At 44.5% G+C, this 20,737-nt stretch overlaps 1 protein-coding gene across 1 annotated transcript in view; it reads right to left on the reverse strand.

Annotated features, from left to right (window-relative positions):
- LOC127573415 (netrin-3-like) overlaps positions 1-20,737 on the reverse strand; it is a 267,637-nt gene that overhangs the window by 95,757 nt on the left and 151,143 nt on the right. The window contains exon 4 of the mRNA XM_052021620.1: positions 7,597-7,746. Coding sequence (XP_051877580.1) covers positions 7,597-7,746 — 150 coding nt within the window. The remainder of the gene's footprint in view (positions 1-7,596; positions 7,747-20,737) is intronic.

Consider the following 20,737-nt stretch of genomic DNA (forward strand, 5'->3'; position numbering starts at 1 on the left):
ACCGTAGTGGATGATCATTCACTTCAGTCCCTGTTCCTACCCTCACCTTTGGTCCTTTCAGTATTAAAAACTCTACTGCCTCAGTGGGAAGTGGAAGTTGGATCATTAGAAGTATTTAAAGGGGAGATAGATAAATATTTGATAGACCGACAAATCGAGGGGTATGGTGAAGTGGCACAGAAGAGGAGTTGAGCCCAGCATAGATAAGCCATGATCATATTAAATAGTGGGGCAGGCTTGAGAGGCTGAGTGGTCTACTCCTCCACTTATTTTCTTGTATCCCTGACCCTCCAGCCATTGAGAACATCTTGAAAATAAAAAAAAATGGAGATGCTTGAAATCGTGAAATGAAAACAGCAAATACAGGAAAGCCTTAGCAGATCAGGCTGTGGAAAGTTAACATTCCAGGCCCTTTCTCAGAACTGATGCTGTCTGACCTGTTGGATGTTTCAGTATTTTGTGTTTCTATAACATTCTCCCTGAATCTAGTCTTTCTAACCTTGTACAAATGTCAGAGGCTCCTGTGAAATCGCCTCTCATTCTTTTAAACTATAGTGAATCTTGGCCTAAACAACCAAATATCTCCTTGTGGGTCAATTCTGCCATCCCAGGCATTAGTTTACTGCACAACTCCTATGGCAAAAGAACATCGTTCCTCAGATAAACAGACCAGAACTTCACACAAAACTCCAGATGGGGTCGTACCAAGTCATCCTTGCTCCTGGACTCAAATCCTCTTGCAATGAAGACCAACATACCATTTGCCTTCCTGACTGCTTGAAGCACATGAATGCTTGCTTCAAGCCACTGGTGTACAAGGATACACAAACTTTGATGCATCTTCTCTTTTACCAATATATATCCATTCAAATAATAATCCATTCTTAGATTTTAGAAACTGCATCTGTCATACATCTTCTCAACCACCTAACTTGTCTAAATCACATTGGAATAACTTTGAATCTTTCCTACAACTCACATTCACCCACCCATCGATCACCCACCCTCTATCTTTGTGTAGCCTTCAAAGTTGGAGATGTTACATTGAACTCTCTCATCCAAATCATTGATAGTAATGTGAACAGTTGGGGTTCGTGCAATGATCCCTGCAACACCCCATCCATAACTGGCTGCCACCCAGAAAAACACCCGTTTACTACTCTTCTCCATTTCCTGTCAACCTATTCTCAATTCATGCCAGTGTATTACACCTCCTAGCACCCACCCCCCCTCCCCCCACAGGTCTCATTTGGTTTAATTTTGCCCACTAAATTCTTATGCAAAACCTTCTGAAAGTTCAAACACAGCACATCGACAGCCCTAACTCAGCCGGAATTACTCATCAGACCCACGGAAGTGGTCCTGCAAAGGTTGAACCACATTTGGCAGTGCTCATTGTGTGCACACTGCATGGTAGTTTCCAAAACAGGCTGCTTCTTCACACTCCATATGCTTGCCCTCAGTGTCACCCAGACATGCTGTGGCAGTCCGTTCAACCATCTGTCAGCAAGGGTTGGGGTAGATGAGGTCTCTTGACACAGGAGTCCTCCCCATTACACTAGGGACCTAGAGTGGAGAACATTGCACAGAACAGTCCAATGCAACAGGTTTTCATAGGCTCCAGGGCTGCATTGCATTGGGTGCCACATCCCATGTATATATAGTTCCATGGATGGGACCACGTCCTGTGTATGTACAGTTCCATGGATGGGACCACGTTCCATGTATATACAGAATGTCAGCCACTATTCGAATAATTGATGGCATGACTCCTCAGGTTCTGCACACAGTCCAGCTCATGTTCCTGACCTTTGGACATCCAGTGAAGAGTAGGGGACCGAGTCAGTCAGGGGACTTCCTTGTCACTCTGTTCTTGGGCCTGGCCAGGCTGGTTATGTTCAGACACTAGGTCATCAAGAGGTCTATCTAACTGCCTGACCCTTCCCTGAGGATATTCCATTCTTGGGTGTTTCTAGAGAGGGAGCACAAAATGTCTGCTGATTCAGTGAACGCCTTCTGGGACAAATGGGCACACAGGGGCTGGAGTGCATCCAGTACAGCAGTCGAAACAGCTTACTTCAGTTGTTTTTTTTTAAAATAAATATTTTAAAAGAACAAAAATAACACACAAGAGAAAGGAAAGTAAAAAGGTGTTAGATATCGAGTGAAGCTCTTTCAACACTGTCCTGTCACACTATCAGCTCTTGGATGGCATATGCTGGTGAGGTACTTCTCCCTCCAGGACGACATGCAGCTCCCACAGCAGGCATCATCCATACTGCTCCATAAACCTCCCCGGGAACTGGTCTCACACTGAGAGCTGTCTCTTTCCATGCCATTCCCGCCGGTGGACCATTCTGGTGATGAGGGGGGTGGGTTCACCATTGGGGGTCTCTCAACGTAGGAGTCATCTCCCTTCACATTGGGATCTGGGAAGGAGGGTATTGCACAATGTGTTTCTGTGCAACAAGTTGGTTCACAGACTCCTGGGCAGTCAACCATTTCCACAGCCTGGAGGAGCCCATGTTTTGTGCTTATGTAGAATGCAAGAGGTTGCAGACTCTCTCTGAGCACCTGAACAGGCTGTTCCTCATGTAATTCAGCCCCATATTCCTGATGCTTGGGCACCTGGTGTGGAGGAGTGGAGAGCCCTCCTTGTTGGTCTGCTCCTGGAACTGCCCAAGGTGGGTGTTCACAGGTCCAGGCAGCAGGCCATTGGGATGTCCATCCAAGCCATGGTTTGCCCCTCTTCTGAGGATATGTCTATGTCCAGTGTCCCCAAAGAGGGAGCATTCAGCATCCATGACTCACTAGTTGCCTTCCAGGACTGGGGAAAAATGGGTTTGAAAAGCAAGAAAAAAATGTTTCAGGCACAGAGCAAAGTCTTATGCACTGTCCCACCAAATACTTCCATGGCATCTACCACTTGGGTTGGATGAAGTAAATCCTACCAACAACTAACAAAACTGGATGTTAAAAAAAGAATTATTCTGCATTGCTGAAAACTCTAATCTTCACAGAGCAGTGGAAGTTCTGCAACATCCATTTTCAGTTAGCATGATTTCTTCTTAAGAATGTGCTGAATTTCAGCATATTGATGCAGTATTTACAACTCTTCAGTTGTTGCTGTTATTTGCCAAAAGAAAAGGTCTAATCTCACAGTTCAGATGTCAACCATTCAATTTGACTCAGCAGCCATAGATTGAAATTTGTGCTTCTTGTTTAATCCACTGTGATTGGTGTTCATGATCTGTTTCCTTTACCCTAGAAAAATCAAACCCAGTTTGGGTGATTGCTCTAAAATTCCATTCAGTTTGTGAGGTCACACTACCTGTCACTTTAATTCTGCATCCTACTCCCACTCCTACTTTAGAGAAATAAAGGACTGCAGATACTGGAATCTAGATGAAAAACATGATAATGCTGGAGAAACTCAGCAGGCCAGGCAGCATCCGTGGAGAAAAGCAGGTGGTTAACATTTTGGGTCAGCACCCTTCTTCAGGTCCCACCCCTACCTTCTTGCTTATTTTTTTACACTGCTTTAACAAAACCCAGCATAAGATCATCTGTCTGAGAATGCTACAGCCCTTGTGACATAACATTGAGGTAACCAGCCTTTCCATTATGTGTCAGAACTGGCCAGTTCTGATGCAAGGTCATCGACCTATAATGTCAGTTTTTCTCTCTCCACAGATGCTGCCCAACTTGCTGGGTATTTCTAGCACCTTCTTTCATTTTAGATTTCCAACCACTGTTTAGTTCTGCACCCTCCAGCATTTCTTTCTCTGTCCTCTCTTCTTATTCATTTCCTTATGTCAACTCCTCAAGACAAATCAGCTGCAATTAACAGGTCTTCATCACCTTCTCAGCTGACACCACCACCACATATTCAGTCTCACCTCATCACAGGCATACCTTTTGTTCCTTCCACCCTCCACACCCAACCCCCACCCCTACTCCCCTTCTCTGCAACTGTTTTATTTCCAGCTTTTCCGAGTGTTGGTAAAAGATCAACAACCTGAAATGTTGACCCTGTTTTCCTTTACACCAATGGTCCTTGACCTGCTGATTATTTCCAACAGTTTCTACTGTTATTTCCAGCATCAGCAGTTTTTTGTTTTACAAACTAAAGTTTGTGTTTCATCTTCTCTGCTCTTAAGGTATTAATCAAGTTGTCTAGTTTCTGGTTTCAGCTCTGTGGGCTGTGCCAAAGACACAATTAATTCCCCAAACTTACTTCCATGAGAAGATAATCACTGCTCTTTTATACCCAGCATTATGTGGGGAATTTTAACAATCTGATGTGCTCATAAGGAAACTGGGAAATATTCTCCAGATTCAAGAAAGGTTAATAGAATGGAAAATCAGCAATTCTAACTCCTTCGTTCAAATAGGTAGTGACAGAGAGAGTAGGAAACTACAGGCCATTTAGTTTAGCATCTGTCCAGGGAATCAGAATCAGGTTTATTATCACTAACATATGTCATGAAATTTGATGTCTTGTGGCAGCAGTCCAGTGCAAGACATAAAAATTACTATAAGTTACAAAAAAATAAGTAAATAAAATGGTGCGAGAGAGGAATAATGAGGTAGAGTTCATGGACCGTTCAGAAATCTGTTGGTGGAGGGGAAGAAGCTGTTCCTGAAACATTGAGTGTGGGTCTTCAGGTCTCTGTACCTCCTCCCTGATGGTAGTAATGAGAAGAGGGCATGTCCGGATGACTGAGGGTCCTCAATAATGGATTCTGCCTTCTCGAGGCATCACCTCTTGAAGATGTCCTTGATGGCGGGCAGGGTTGTCTCCATGATGGAGCTGGCTGAGTCTACAACTCTCTGCAGCCTCTTTCGAACCTACACATTGGAGCCTCCATACCAGGTGGTGATGCAACCAGTCAGAATGCTCTCCACTGTACAACTATAGAAATTTGCAAGAGTCTTTGGTGACATACGGAATCTTCTCAAACTCCTAATGAAGTAGAGTCGCTGGCGTGCCTTCTTCATGATTGCATCAATGTGCTGGGCCCAGGATAGATCCTCTGAGATGTTTACGCCCAGGAACTTGAAACTGCCCACCCTTTCCGTTGCTGACCCCTCAATGAAGACTGGTGTGTGTTCTCCTGACCTTCCCTTCCTGAAGTCCACAATCAGCTCCTTGGTCTTGCTGACATTGAGTGCGAGGTTGTTGTTGCGACAGCACACAACCAGCCAATCTATCTCACTCATGTACACCTCCTCATCGCCATCAGAGATTCTGCCAACAACAGTGGTGTCATTGGTGAATTTATAGATGGTGTTTGAGCTGTGCCTAGCCACACAGTCATGAGTGTAGAGAGAGTAGAGCAGTGGGCTAAGCATGCATCCTCGAGATGCACCTGTGTTGATTGTCAGTGAGGAGGAGATGTTATTACCGATCCACACTGACTGTGGTCTTCCGATAAGGAAGTCAAGGATCCAGTTGCAGAGGCCCAAATTTTGAAGCTTGTTGATTAATACTGAGGGGATGATGGTGTTGAATGCTGAGCTGTAATCAATGAACAGCAGCCTGATGTATGTATTGCTGTTGTCTACATGCTCCAAAGCCGAGGGAAGAGCCAGTGAGATTGCATCCGCTGTAGACCTGTTGTGGCAGAAGGCAAATTGCAGCGGGTCCAGGTCCTTGCTCAGGCAGGAGTTAATTCTAGCCATGACCAACCTCTCAAAGCATTTCATCACAGTAGATTGTGAGTGCTAATATTAGAAGCTAATGTTACGGCAGGGCACCTCAGAAAATTCAGGGTAAATTTGCAACACAAACATAGTATTGTGAAGGGAAATCACTTTTGACTAATTTATTGGAGTTTTTTGAAGAAAAAATGTGATTGAGGTTTTTGAGGATGTGACAAAGATGATTGATGAGAGAAGGGCAGTGGATGTTGCCTACATGGACTTTAGTAAAGAATTTGACAAGGTCCTTCATGGTAGGCTGGTCCAGAAGATGCATCCAGTTCACCAAAATAGTGAGTTGGTAAACTGGATACAAAATTGGCTTGGTCATAGACCACAGACGGTAGTGGTGGAGGGATGTTTTTATCTGACTAGAGGTCTAGACGATTTGGATGAAAATGTAGGTGGTCTGATTAGTAAGTTTGCAGGCGAAACAAAAATTAGTGGAATCGTAGATAGTGAGGATGATTGTCAAAGACTATCTGCAGGATACAGATCAGTTGGAAATCTGGGTGAAGAAATGGCAGATGGTGACTCGAGGCATGGAAAGTGGTTCATGCATCACAGAGGTCCCTTAATGTCAGGGGAGGGGAGGGGTAGCATGTGCATTGGGGTCAGGTTGGTGGAGGACCAACTTGCACTGTGATAGATGTCAGCAACTGCTGGACTTATCATTGTCTATTCTGCTCTCGTCCACCATGATTAGCATGTGCTCAACCGGAAATCACCAGGACTGTTCTGTAATGAGTGACAGGAGACTCAGGGCCGAATTAACCACAAATGTAAGTAATCTCTGATTGGAAACTCCATTATGTCTCAAGTGAAAAGAAACAGAAATGTGGTGACTAGAGCTGTTCAAAATACTCCAGCTGTGGCCAAACAAATGCTGTATACACTTATAGTATAACTTCCTTGTTCTTATAGTTATCCCTTTTTAGCCATCTTATTGACTTGGGCCTGTAATCTTTCAGGATCTGTGCACATACACCGTAAGGCCCCTCTGTTCCTCCACAGCTCTCTATATCCTCCCATTTAATTGTATATTTCCTGGCCCTGTGTGCACCTGCCCAAAGGTACTAACCATGCACTTCTCTGACTTCACTTTCATTTGCCACTTTTCCACCCAATTGACCAGATTGTCTCTCATCTTCCTGTAGTCTACAGCTTTCTTAGACACTGCACATCACATAGACACATAGCCTGCTTCACCATTCAACATGATCAGAACTGATCCTCTATCTCAATACCATATTCTCACTCTCTCCCAGAGTCGTCAGTGCTCTTTGCATCTAAAAATGTATCAACCTCTTAAACAAGCAGGTATGACAGGATGACCGACTCTGCTTCTAATTATCTTACACTATGTTCATGATTATTTTACACTATGTTATCTTACACTAGTTATCTTACACTCTGTTCACCAGTCACAATTATTAATGAGAACCAAGCAAAACATAATTTGTAAAATATGTATTGTGTGAATGTTGTTTGCTTGTAACTCTGGTCTGATAGTTTTAAGATTAAGACCTATCAAAATCTAATGTATTGCTGTTCTATAATCTTCTGCTGAGAAGGACATGAAATAGTTGGAAATGATTCTCAGCTACAAAGTTGTCTTTATATCTGTACACATTTAAAGCATAGCCTGAGATTATGAAACTAAGCATGTATTGATAGAAAAAACTGAAAAAAGTTCTGTGTATATAATAAAATCCTGAATTTATTCCTCTCACAATTATTTGTTACCTTCAGCAAACAGTCTGGTGTGCAAAAGAAGATAAAGTGTGGTAGTTCTGATTTGTTGCTTGGTTAGTGTCCTGTGCATTGTGCTGTGATCTATTTCTAACCTGGATGAGGGAATTTATTTGATAAGGCAAACAAAGAATAACTTACTTATACAAGGAGCGACTGGAGACCGACTCTGCTGGTAACCCTTAGCACACCGGTTACATGTGATGCCAGTCACGCCATCCTTACATGGACACTGTCCTGTTGTTTGATTGCATGTTTTACCTGCAGCTCCAACAGGGTGACAGTCACAAGCTGTGGAGTAAAAGAAGGCCACAAATTATTCAAAGTCAGATAAATAAAATTATTTGGGAAGTCAAATGGTGTGGCTGACCATGGCAAAAGCATCCATCAGAACCTTTCTCTAAGTCTACTTCTGAGTAAAAGAATTATAACTAAATCTAAAAACAGTCAATGGCAGGACAGATAAATTTTTATGCAGGAACTCCAATTAGTTTCAAAAGTAAAATTCCCTCTAAACTGTTCCATCAAACACTTCTAGGGCAGGGCAGCACAGTTAGATACAGAGTAAAACTCTGTCCACGCTATCCCTTACACACTCCCAAGGCTGGGACCGCACAGCTAAATACAGAGTAATGCTCTCTCAACACTGTCCCATTAAGCACTCCCAGTGCAGTACAGCAGGAGCTGGGCATGGAGTAAACATAGAACATGGTTCTGGTCACCGCGTTACAGGAAGGATATGGAAGATTTAGAGAGGGTGCAGAAGAGGTTCACCAGCTGACTGCCTGGATCAGACAGTATTAGCTGTAAGAAGAGGTTGGACAAACTTGGAGCAACACAGACAAAGTACTGGAGGAACTCAGCAGGTCAGGCAGCATCTACGGAGGGAAATAAACAGTTGACATTTCGGGTTGAGACCCTTCATCAGGACTGGAAAGGAAAAGGGCAGAAGCCAGAATAAAAAAGTAGGGGGAGGGGGAGAAGCACATGCAGGTTGGTGATAGGTGAGTTCAGGTGAGAGGGCAAAGATAGGTGGGTGGGGGAGGGGGATGAAAGGGAATGATGTGAGGAGCTGAGAATTGATAGGTGGAAAAGGGCTGAAGAAGAAGGAATCCAAAAGGAGAGGACAGTGGACCACGGAATAAAGGGAAGGAGGCGGGAAACCATAGGGAGGTGATGAGCAGGTCGTGAGGCGGGGTAGAGGAAAGACAAGGGGTCACAGGAATCAGAGAAAACAAAGGGGGGGGAATGGGGAAAACAGAGGGGGGGGGGGGTTACCAGAAGTTAGAGAAATTGATGCTGATGCTGTCAGGTTGGAGACTACCAAGATGGAATACAAAGTGTTGCTCCTCCAAGTTGTGTCTGGCTTCAAAGTGGCAGTAGAGGAGGCCATGTATAGACATGTCAGTATAGAAATGGAAAGTGGGATTGAAGTGGGTGGCCACTGGGAGATCCTGGCTGTTGTGGCGGATGGAGCGAGGGTGCTCAACGAAGTGGTCATCCAATCTGATGCTGCCTGACCTGAGGAGTTCCTCCAGCATTTTGTGTGTGTTGCTCCATGTTCCAGCATCTGCAGAATCTCTTGTGTCTTCGTTGAACAAACTTGGATTGTTTTCTCTGGAGTGTTGCAGGCTGAGGGGCTACCCGATAAAGGTAAATAAAATGATGAGAGGCATAGTTGGGTAGATAGAGTCTTTCTCCCAGGGTAGAAATGTCAAACACTGGAGGTCATAGGTTTAAGGTGAGAGATGGAAAGTCGAAAGCAGATTTGCCTGGAACGCGCTGTGGATTTGCGGTGGAAGCAGATATGATAGCAACGTTTAAGAGGCATTTGGACAGGCACATGAACAGGTAGCAAATGGAAGAATGTAGACCATATGCAGGCAGATGGGTTTAGTTCAAATTAGCATCATGTTTGGCACAGGCATCATGGGTCGATGGGCCTGTTCCTGTGCTGTACTATTCTATATTTTGTGTCCATCATAATTTATAAGATACAAGATATTTTTATTAGTCACATGTACATCAAAACACACAGTGAAATGCATCTTTTGCATAGAGTGTCCTGGGGGCAACCCACAAGTGTCGCCATGCTTCTGGTGCCAACATAGTGTGCCCACAACTTCCTAACCCGTACATATTTTGAATGGGGGAGAAAACTGGAGCACCCGGAGGAAACCCGCACAGACACGGGGAGAACGTACAAACTCCTTACAAACAGCAGCCGGAATTGAACCCGGGTCACTGGCGCTGTAATAGGGTTATGCTAACCGTTATACTGAGGTCATCCATCATAACTTCCACGAGGTCACCTGTAGCCTCCTGCATTCCAGTGAGAATAAACCTTGATTATGTAATCTCTCCTTATAACTACAGCCCTCTATTCCTGGCAACATCCTAGAACAGTACAGCACAATACAGGCCCTACGGCCCACAATGCTGTGCCGACCTTTAAACCTCACTTAAGACTATCTAACCCCTTCCTCCCACATATCCCTTATTTTAAAATCCTCCATATGCTTATCTAACAATCTCTTGAATTTGACCAATGTACCTGCCTCCACCACCACCACCACAGGCAGCACATTTTATGCCCCAACCACTCTCTAGGTAAAAACCTCCCTCTGATATCTCCCTTGAACTTCCCACCCATTATCTTAAAGCCATGCCCTCTTGTATTGAGCATTGGTGCCCTGGGAAAGAGGCGCTGGCTGTCTACTCTATCTATTCCTCTTAATATTTTGTATACCTCTATCATATCTCCGCTCATCCTCCTCCTCTCCAAAGAATAAAGTCCTAGCTCCCTTAGTCTTTCTTCATAATACATACTCTCCAAACCGGGCAGCATCCTGGCAAATCTCCTCTGCACCCTTTCCAATGCTTCCACATCCTTCCTATAATGAGGTGACCAGAACTGGACACAGTACTCTAAGTGTGGCCTAACCAGGGTTCTGTAGAGCTGCATCATTACCTCGCGGCTCTTAAACTCAATCCCACGACTTATGAAAGCTAACATCCCATAAGTTTTCTTAACTACCCTATCCACCTATGAGGCAACTTTCAGGGATCTGTGGATATGAACCCCCAAGATCCCTCTGCTCCTCCACACTACCCAGAATCCTGCCATTAACTTTGTACTCCACCTTATAGTTTGTCCTTCTGAAGTGTACCACCTCACACTTCTCCGGATTGAACTCCATCTGCCACATCTCAGCCCGGCTCTGCATCCTATCAATGTCCCTCTGCAATCTTTGACAGTCTTCCACACTATCCACAACAGCACCGACCTTTGTGCCATCTGCAAACTTGCCAACACACCCTTCTAACTCCTTATCCAAGTCATTAATAAAAATCACGAAAAGTAGAGGTCCGAGAACCGATCCTTGTGGGACACCGCTAGTCACAGCCCTCCAATCGGAATGCACTCCCTCCACCACAACCCTCTGCTTTCTACAATGCAAGCCAATTTTGAATCCACACGGCAAAGCCTCTCTGGATCCCATGCCCTCTGACCTTCTGAAGAAGCCTACCATGTGGAACCTTGTCAAACGCCTTACTAAAATCCATGTAACCACATCTACTGCACCACCCTCATCAATCTGTCTGGCCACCTCCTCAAAGGATCCTATCAGGCTTGTGAGACATGATCTGCCCTTCACAAAGTCATGCTGGCTGTCCCTAATCAGACCATGATTCTCCAAATGCTTATAGATCCTATCTCTAAGAACACTTTCCAACAGCTTGCCCACCACAGACGTGAGGTTCACTGGTCTATAATTCCCTGGACTATCCCTACTACCTTTTTTGAATAAGGGGACAACATTTGCCACCCTCCAATCCTCCAGTACTATTCCCGTGGACAACGAGGACTCAAAGATCCGAGCCAACGGTTCAGTAAGCTCCTCCTTCACCTCGCGGAGCAGCCTGGGGAATATTCAGTCACGCCCTGGGGACTTATCTGTCCTACTATTTTGTAACAGCTCCAACACATCCTCTCTCTTGATATCTGCATGCTCTCACCAACACTGTCCTCAGCATCATCAAGGCCCCTCTCCTTGGTGAATACTGAAGAGAAGTATTCATTGAGAACCTCACCCACTTCCACAGCTTCCAGGCACATCTTCCCACCTTTGTCTCTAATCGGTCCAACCTTTACTCACGTCATCCTTCTGCTCTTCACATAAGTGAAAAACGCCTTGGGGTTTTCCTTAACCCTACTCGCCAAGGCTTTTTCATGTCCCCTTCTTGTTCTCCTCAGCCCTTTCTTAAGTTCCTTCCTTGCTACCCTATATTCCTCATGAGCCCTGCCTGATCCTTGCTGCCTACACCTTATGTATGCTGCCTTCTTCCTCCTAACTGGTTGTTCCACCTTTCTTGTCAACCATGGTTCCTTCACCCTGCCAGTCTTTCTCTGCCTCACCGGGACAAATTTATCCCTAACATACTGCAAGAGATCCCTGAACGAAGACCACATCTCCATAGTACATTTCCCTTCAAGTATGTCATCCCAATTTACACTCTCAAGTTCTATCCTTATAGCCTCATAATTTGCCCTTCCCCAGTTAAATATCTTCCTGTCCTCTTTGCTCCTGTCCTTGTCCATGACAATGCTAAAGGTTAGGGAGTGGTGGTCACTGTCCCCCAAATGCTCACCCACTGAGAGATCTGTCACCTGACCCAGTTCATTACCTAATACTAGATCTAATATGGCATTCCCTCTAGTTGGCCTGTCAACATACTACGACAGGAATCCGCCCTGGACACACTTAACTAACTCTGCCCCGTCTAAATCTTTGGTACTAAGCAGGTACCAATCAATATTTGGGAAGTTGAAGTCTCCCATGATAACAACCCTGTTATTCTTGCACCTTTCCAAAATCTGCCTCTCAATCTGCTCCTTAGTATCCCTGCTGCTACTGGGGGCCTGTAGAATACTCCCAGCAGAGTGACTGCTCCTTTCTTGTTCCTAACTTCCACCCATACTGATTCTAGAGAGGATCCCTCTATATTATCCACCCTTTCTGCAGCTGTAATAGTAGCCCTGACCAGTAACGCCACCCTTCCTCCTCTTCTCCCCATGCCCCATCCCTTTTAAAACACTGAAATCCAGGAATATTCAATATCCATTCCTGCCCTGGTATCAGCCAAGTCTCTGCAAGAGCCACAATATCGTAGTCCCATGTACTTATCCAGGATCTCAGTTCATCACCGTTATTCCTGATACTTCTTGCCTTTAAGTAAATGTACTTTAGTCCATCCATCTTTCTACTTTTATACCTATAATCTGATTCTCCTTCCTCAAAGCCTCTCTACATGTTAGATCTGACTTTACCCCATGCACTTCTTCCACTGACCTACCCCTCTGGTTCCCATCCCCCTCACAAACTTGTTTCAACCCTCCCAAACCACACTAGCAAACCTGCCTGCAGTGATATTGGTCCCCCTCGGGTTCAGGTGTAACCCGTCCACTCTGTACAGGTCCCACCTTCCTCAGAAGAGATGCCAGTGATCCAAAAATCTAAAACCTTGCTCCCTGCACCAACTCCTCAGCCACGCATTCATCTGCCACCTCCTCCTATTCTTACCTTCACTATCACGTGGCACTGGCAGCAATCCTGAGATTGCTACCCTTGAGGTCCTGTTCTTCAGCCTTCTGCCTAGCTCCCCAAATTTGCTCTGCAGGACATCATCCCCCTTTCTACCTATGTTGTTGGTACCAACATTACCACGACTTCTGGCTGTTTTCCCTCCCGCTCAAGAATGCTATGGACCCGATCAGAGACATCCTGGACCCTGGCACCTGGGAGGCAACATACCATCTGGGATTCTCGCTCACGTCCACAGAACCTCCTGTCTGTTCCCCTGACTATCGAGTCCCCTATCACTATTGCCCTCCTCTTCTCCTCCCTTCCTTTCTGAGCAGCAATTGAGAGAGTACAGAAGAAATCCTGCTGAATCTCTTCTGTACTCTCTATTGCTACCACATTCAGTGACCAGAACTGTACACAATAGTCCAAATGCACTCTAACCAATGTTTTGTACAGCTGCATCATATTGTCTCAACTCATATACTCAATACTCCGGCTTATGAAGACAAGCATACCACATGTTTTCTTCACTACCCTATCCACTGGAGTTACCACTTTCAGTGACCTCTGGACTTGCAACCCAAGCTCCCTCTGCACAAAGGACACTATGGAGCCATGAGGGAGGAGCTGGCTAAAATTAACTGGGTGGGCATCCTAGCAGAATTGTCAATGGAACAGCAATGGCAGGTATTCTTGGGAATAATGCACAAGGTGCAGGATCAGTTTATTCCCCAGAGAAGGAAAGACTCAAAGAGGGGAAAGGGGCCACCATGGCTGACGAAGGAAGTCAGAGATAGCATTGTGTTAAAAAGGAAGAAGTATGGCAGAGCCAAGCTGAGTGGGAAGATAGAAGATTGGGAAATTTTTAAGGTGCAGCAGAATTTAACTAAAAAGGTAATTCAGGAAGAAAAAATGAGGTACGAAGGCAAGCTAGCCAGGAATATTAAGGAGGATAGCAAAAGCTTTTTTAGGTATGTGAAGGGAAAGAAGTTAGTTAGGAACAATGTTGGGTCTTTGAAGACCGAATCGGGTGAAATTATTACGGGAAACAGGGAGATGGCAGTCGAATTTAATAAGTACTTTGGATCTGTCTTCACGGGGGAAGACGTAAGAAATCTCCCAGAGGTAAGGATGGACAAAAGGCAGATGGTGACAGAGGAACTGAAGTGGATTGACATTAGGAAAGAAATGGTGATGGGTAGACTAATGGGGCAGAAGACTGACAAATCCCCAGGTCCAGATGGTCTGCATCCCAGGGTACTAAAGGAGGTGGCTCTAGAAATTGTGGATGCATTGGTGATCATTTTCCGATGTTCCTTAGATTCTGGGTCAGTTCCTGAGGATTGGAGAATGGCTAATGTTATCCCACTTTTTAAGAAAGGAGGGAGGGAGAAAACGGGGAACTATCGTCCAGTTAGCCTAACATCTGTGGTGGGGAAGATGCTAGAGTCCATCATTAAGGATGAAATAGCAGCATATTTGGATAGCAATGATAGGATTGGGTCGAGTCAACATGGATTTACCAAGAGCAAATCATGCTTGACTAATCTACTGGAGTTTTTTGAGGATGTAACCAGGAAAATGGATGAGGGAGATTCAGTGGATGTTGTATACCTTGACTTTCAGAAGGCATTTGATAAAGTGCCACACAGGAGATTGGTGGGTAAAATTAGGGCTCATGGAATTGGGGGGCGGGTATTAACATGGATAGAAAACTGGTTGGCGGATAGGAAACAAAGGGTAGGGGTGAATGGATGTTTCTCAGAATGGCAGGCCGTGACTAGTGGGGTGCCACAGGGCTCGGTGCTGGGAGCGCAGCTGTTTACGATCTATGTTGATGATTTAGATGAAGGCATTGTGAATAACATTAGCAAGTTTGCTGATGATACAAAGTTGGGTGGCAGTGCGACATGTGTAGAGGAAGTTAGGAGAATTCAAGGTGATTTGGATAGGTTGGGTAAGTGGGCAGATACTTGGCAGATGAAGTTTAATGTGGATAAGTGTGAGGTTCTCCACTTTGGGAGCAGGAACAGGAGGGTGGATTATTATCTGAATGGTGTGGAGTTAGGTAAGGGGGAAATACAAAGGGATCTAGGAGTCCTTGTTCATCAGTCACTGAAAGTGAATGAGCAAGTGCAGCAGGCAGTGATGAAGGCTAATGGAATGTTGGCCTGTATTACAAGGGGAATTGAGAACAAAAGCAAAGAGATTCTTTTGCATTTGTACAGGGCCCTGGTAAGACCACTCCTGGAGTATTGTGTACAGTTTTGGTCTCCAGGGTTAAGGAAGGATATCCTGGCTATAGAGGACGTGCAGCATAGGTTTACGAGGTTAATTCCGGGGATGTCGGGACTGTCTTATGCTGAGAGGTTGGAGAGACTGGGATTGTACACGCTGGAATTGAGAAGATTGAGAGGGGATCTGATTGAAACATACAGGATTATTAAGGGATTGGACAAGATAGAGACAGGAAATATGTTCCAGATGTTGGGGAAGTCCAGGACCAGGGGGCATGATTTAAGAATAAGGGCTAGGCCATTTAGGACAGAGGTGAGGAAAAACTTCTTCTCCCAGAGGGTTGTGAATTTGTGGAATGCACTGCCTCAGAGGGCAGTGGAGGCCAATTCTCTGGGCACTTTCAAGAAGGAGCTAGGTAGGTTTCTTATAGATAGGGGAATCAAGGGATATGGGGACAAGGCAGGAACAGGATATTGATTGTTGAGGATCAGCCATGATCTCAAAATGGCAGTGCAGACTCGAAGGGCCGAATGGTCTACTTCTGCTCCTATTGTCTATTAACACTCCGAAGGTCCTTGTAAATTCCTACCAGAATTTGACTTCCCAAAGTGCATTTCCTCACACTTGTCTGCACGAAATTCAATCTGCCACTGCTCCGCCCAACATTCCAGTTGATGTATGTCCCACTGAATCCTTGGGCAAGTCCACATCTGACATGTAGAGGATGTTTAAAGACCAATTGCATCGAATACTGGAGAGGTATGTTCCAGTAAGAAGGAAGGACAAGGATGGCAAGGTAAGGGATCCTTGGATTACGAGAGAGGTGGTGAATTTATTCAAGAAATTCAGGAGGCATGAGATCCAGGGAAACCTGGCTGTGTGGATTCAGAATTAGCTCACCCATAGAAGACAGAGGGTGGTTGTAGGTGGAGCGTATTCTGACCGGAGGTCAGTGACCAGTGGTGTTCCAGGTTACAACAGGACATTGATAGGATGTAGAGCTGGGCCGAGAAGTGGCAGATGGAGTTCAACCCAGAAAAGTGAAAAGTGATACACTTTGGAAGATCAAATTTGAAGGCAGAATACAGGGTTAATATGGTAGGACTCCTAGCAGTGTGGAGGAACAGAGGGATCTTGGGGTCCACGTCCTTAGATCCCTCAAGGTTGCTGCACAGGTCGATAGAGTTGTTAGGAAGGAGTATGGTGTGTTGGCCTTCATTCGTCGGGGTATTGAGTTCAAGAGCCAAGAGGTAATGTTGCAGCTCTATAGAACTCTGGCTAGACCACACTTGGAGTATTGTGTTCAGCTCTGGATTGGAGAGCATGTCTTATGAGGATAGGTTGAGCAAGCTAGGGCTTTTCTCTTTGGAGAGAAGGAAGATGAGAGGTGACTTGATAGAGGTCTGTGTACAGGATGATGAGAGGCATCGATTGAGTGGACAGTGAGAGACTTTTTCCCAGGGCAAAAATGGCGAACAGGAGGGGGCATAATTTTAAGGTGATTGGAGGAAGGTATAAGGGGGATGGCAGAAGTATGTTTTTTTTTACACAGGGAGTGGTAGGTGCATAAAGCGCACTGCCAGCAGAGGTTGTGGGGGCAGATACATTAGGGACATTTAAGAGACTCTTAAATAGCCACATGAATTATAGAGAAATGGAGGGCTATGTGGTTAGATAGATCTTAGAGTAGGATAAAATGTCAGCACAACATCGTGGCCTGAAGGGCCCGTACTGTGCTGCAATGTTCTTATGTTCTATGTTCTAAGAAGGAAAAGGAAGCTTATGCAAGGTTTAAGAAGCTTAAATCAAACAGGGCCCTTGAGGATTTAAAGAAGCTCAAAAAGAACTCAAGAAGGGAATTAGGAGAGCTGGGAGTGGCCATGAAAAGTCCTTGGCAAGTAGGATTAAAGAGAATCTCATGGCATTCTAAACCCACATTAAGATCAGGAGGATAACTAGGGAGAGAGTAAGAACACTCAAAGATAAAGGAGGGAACATGTGCTTGGAAGCAGAGGATGTGGGCGAGGTCAATAAGCACTTTGCGTTGGTACTTACCAAGGAACAGGATGTAGAGGATAGTGAGATCAGTGTGGAGCATGCTAATATGCTAGGGTATTTTGAGATTAAGGAAGAGGTAGTCTTGGGTCTCTTCAAGAATATTAAGGTGGATAAGTCCCCAGGGCTTGATGGGATCTACCCCAGGCTATTGAGAGAATCAAGAAAAGAATTGCTGGGGCCTTGACCAAGATCTTTGTGTCCTCTCTAGCTACAGACAAGGTCCCTGAGGACTGGTGCATAGCTGATGTTCTTCTTTTGCTTAAGAAAGGAAGGAGAGATTATCCTGGCAACTCCAGACCGGTGAGTCTCATGTCAGTAGCAGGGAAGCTATTGGAGAGGATTCTTAGGGATAGGATTTATGAGCATTTGGAGAACCATGGCTAAATTAGGGTCAGTCAGCATGGCTTTGTGCGGGGCAAGTCACGTCTTACTAACTTGATTGAGCATTTTGAGGAGGTGACAAAGGTGATTGATAAGGGTAGAGCTGTGAATGTTGTCTCTATTGGTTTTAGTAAAGTGTTTGATAAGGTCCCTCATGAGTGGCTTATCCAGAAGATTGAGATGCATGGGATACACAGTGATTTGGCCATTTGGATTTAGAACTGGCTTGCCCATAGAAGACAGAGGGTAGTTGTCGATGGACTTAATCTAGCTGGAGGTCCATGACTAGTGGTGTTCTGCAGGGATCTGTACTGGGACTTCTGCTGTTTGTGATACATATAAATGAGTTGAATGAAAGTGTGGATGGGTGGATTAGTAAGTTTACAGACAATATAAAGATTGGTGGCATTGTATATAGTGCGGAAGATTGCCAAAGGATACAGCGGGACACAGATCAGTTGCAGATATCAGCAGAGAAATGGCAGATGGAGTTTAATCCAGCCAAGTGTGAGGTGTTGCACTTTTGGCAATCAAATGTAAAGGGACAGTACACAGTTAGTGGCAGGACCCTTAACAGTGTTGATGTACAGAGAGATCTTGGGATCCAAATCCATAGCTCACCAAGAGTGGCTACACAGATAGATAGGGTGGTAAGGAAGGCATATGGCATACTTGCCTTTATTAGTCGAGGCATTGAGTTCAAGAGTTGGGAAGTTACGTCGGTTCTGATTGCCCCATTACACAAAGGATGTGGAGGCTTTGGAGAGGGTGTAGAAGAGGTTTACCAGGATTCTGGTTGGTTTAGAGGGCACATACTTTAAGGAAAGGTTGGACAAACTTGGGTTGTTTCCTCCGGAGCGGTAGAGGCTAAAGGGAGTTCTGATAGAAGTTTATAAGTTTATGAGAGGCATAGAATAGGCAGCCGGTATCTTTTTCCCAGGGTCGAAATATCTAATACTAGAGGGCATGCATTTAAGTTGAGAGGGGGAAACTTGGAAGGAGGTGGGCGGGGGAAGATTTTTTTTTACACAGATAGGTGGGTGCCTGGAATGCGCTGCCAGGGGTGGTGGTGGAGGCAAATATGATAGAGGCATTTAAGAGGCTCTTAGATAGGCACATGGATGTGCAGACAATGGAGGGATATGGACTTGTGTAGGCAGAAGGGACTGGTTTAGTTTGGCATTTAATTACAAGCTTAATTAGTTCAGCACAACTTTGTGGGCAGAATGGCCTGTCCCTGTGCTATACTGTTCTATGTTTTAGACAACCTTCATTATTATCTATGAATTCATCAATCTCTGTGTTTTCTGAAAACTTACTAATCAGACCACCTACATTATCATTCAAGTCATTTATATGTGTTACAAACAACAAAGATCTGACACAGATCATCGATGTATTCAGTTCAGACTCATAGAATAATAGAATTACTGAACTGTTACAGCATGCTAGGAAGCCATTTAGCAAGAGCAATCCAGTCATTTCCCAGCTCTTTCTGTAATCCTGCAAATTTTTTTCTCCCTCAAGTAACTCTTCAATTTCCTTCTGAAAGTGTAATTGAACGTTTCCAGCAGCCTTTCTTCAGCGAATCCCAGCCTGACCACTCACAGTGTGATAAAGATTTTCCTTGTCTCCTCTGGGTCTTTCTCCAAACATCTTAAAATCTAGTGTTCTCAACCCTGCCATCAATGGGAACATCTCTTTATTTTCTTAATCTAAACCCTTCATGTTTTGATATATTCCTATCAAATCTTGTGGACTACTTTTGAAAAGCTGAGAACAAACTAAGAGTTAGTTATATAATATTATTTTTTGGTAATTAAATCAATTAGTTAAAAACAAATTAAATTCCAAATAAATAGAATTCTTAACTGACTGTGCATGTTAAACAAGATTTGATAGTTATGTCAAGGTTATGCCACAAAGCTATGCCTTGTTTAATATGGACAGTCAGTGACGGTCAGGCAAGATGTGGTAATTTGTGGTGAAGAATGAGATCCCAACAACCGCATCCTGAGGATATTATCGCTGTTGAATTAGGATTACTCTCTTGAGGCAGTCACTTGGGTTTGAGGATGACTTGACTTCAATCCAGGCTTGCCCTTATTCTCTCAATCTGATAACATCTCCCTGCCATGGAAATCTTTCCAGAATCTCAACGTGGCTTCAGATATTCAGCAGGACAATTGACATGACCTTTGTTGCTTACAGAATTGTCAGGAGAGAGGTCAGTACCTGCAAATAGTTCAGTGATTTTACAAAGATCTTTGAGTCTGCCAGTTGTGAAGCCTTGTGGAATATCCTGGCAGATTCAGTTACTGTCCAAAACCTATAAGGTCCCTAAGGTTCCTCCCCAATCACTATTCTCAGTAATGGCTTGGAGATGAGCTAATTTGTCATCTACACTGGGGTTAAGTAAAGTTCTGTTTCTTCTCATTTATTCATTTGTTTGGATCTGGACTTCACCAGCAAGGCCAGTAATTATCATGGTTTTGGGAGATGCAGCCAGTCTTGGTGAGTAACGGCAGTGCATTGTAGATGATACACATACTGCAAGGGTGGTGTAGGGAACCCTCGATTACTACCACCAAGAAGGACACAGCAGCAGGTACAAGGAAACACCACTGACTGCAAGTTCCCGTATAAACCACACACCATCCTCACCTATAAATATATCACTGCTCCTTCATCCTCACTGAATCTAGACCCTGCCAGTCCCTACCTGCCAGCATTGTGGGAGTACTTTCACCAGAAGGATTATTGTGGTACAAGATACTAGCTTACCACCACTTTTTCAAGGGTAGCGATGGAAAGTGGTGGCTTTGCCAACAACATCTGCATCCAGAAAAATTAATAAACAGAGAGTGTTGAGTACTGGCTGTCTCCAGGTTAGGAACGCCAGACTTATGGACACCCCTGCACACGAACGAGCTCCAATGATATTATTAAATTTAAAAGTCTGATGTAAGTACATACATTCATTCCTATGAACAGCAGAAATAGTTTCCCCTCTCTTT

Source organism: Pristis pectinata, chromosome 8 (genome assembly GCF_009764475.1).
Source record: "Pristis pectinata isolate sPriPec2 chromosome 8, sPriPec2.1.pri, whole genome shotgun sequence".
In the NCBI taxonomy this organism is placed as follows: Eukaryota; Metazoa; Chordata; class Chondrichthyes; order Rhinopristiformes; family Pristidae; genus Pristis; species Pristis pectinata.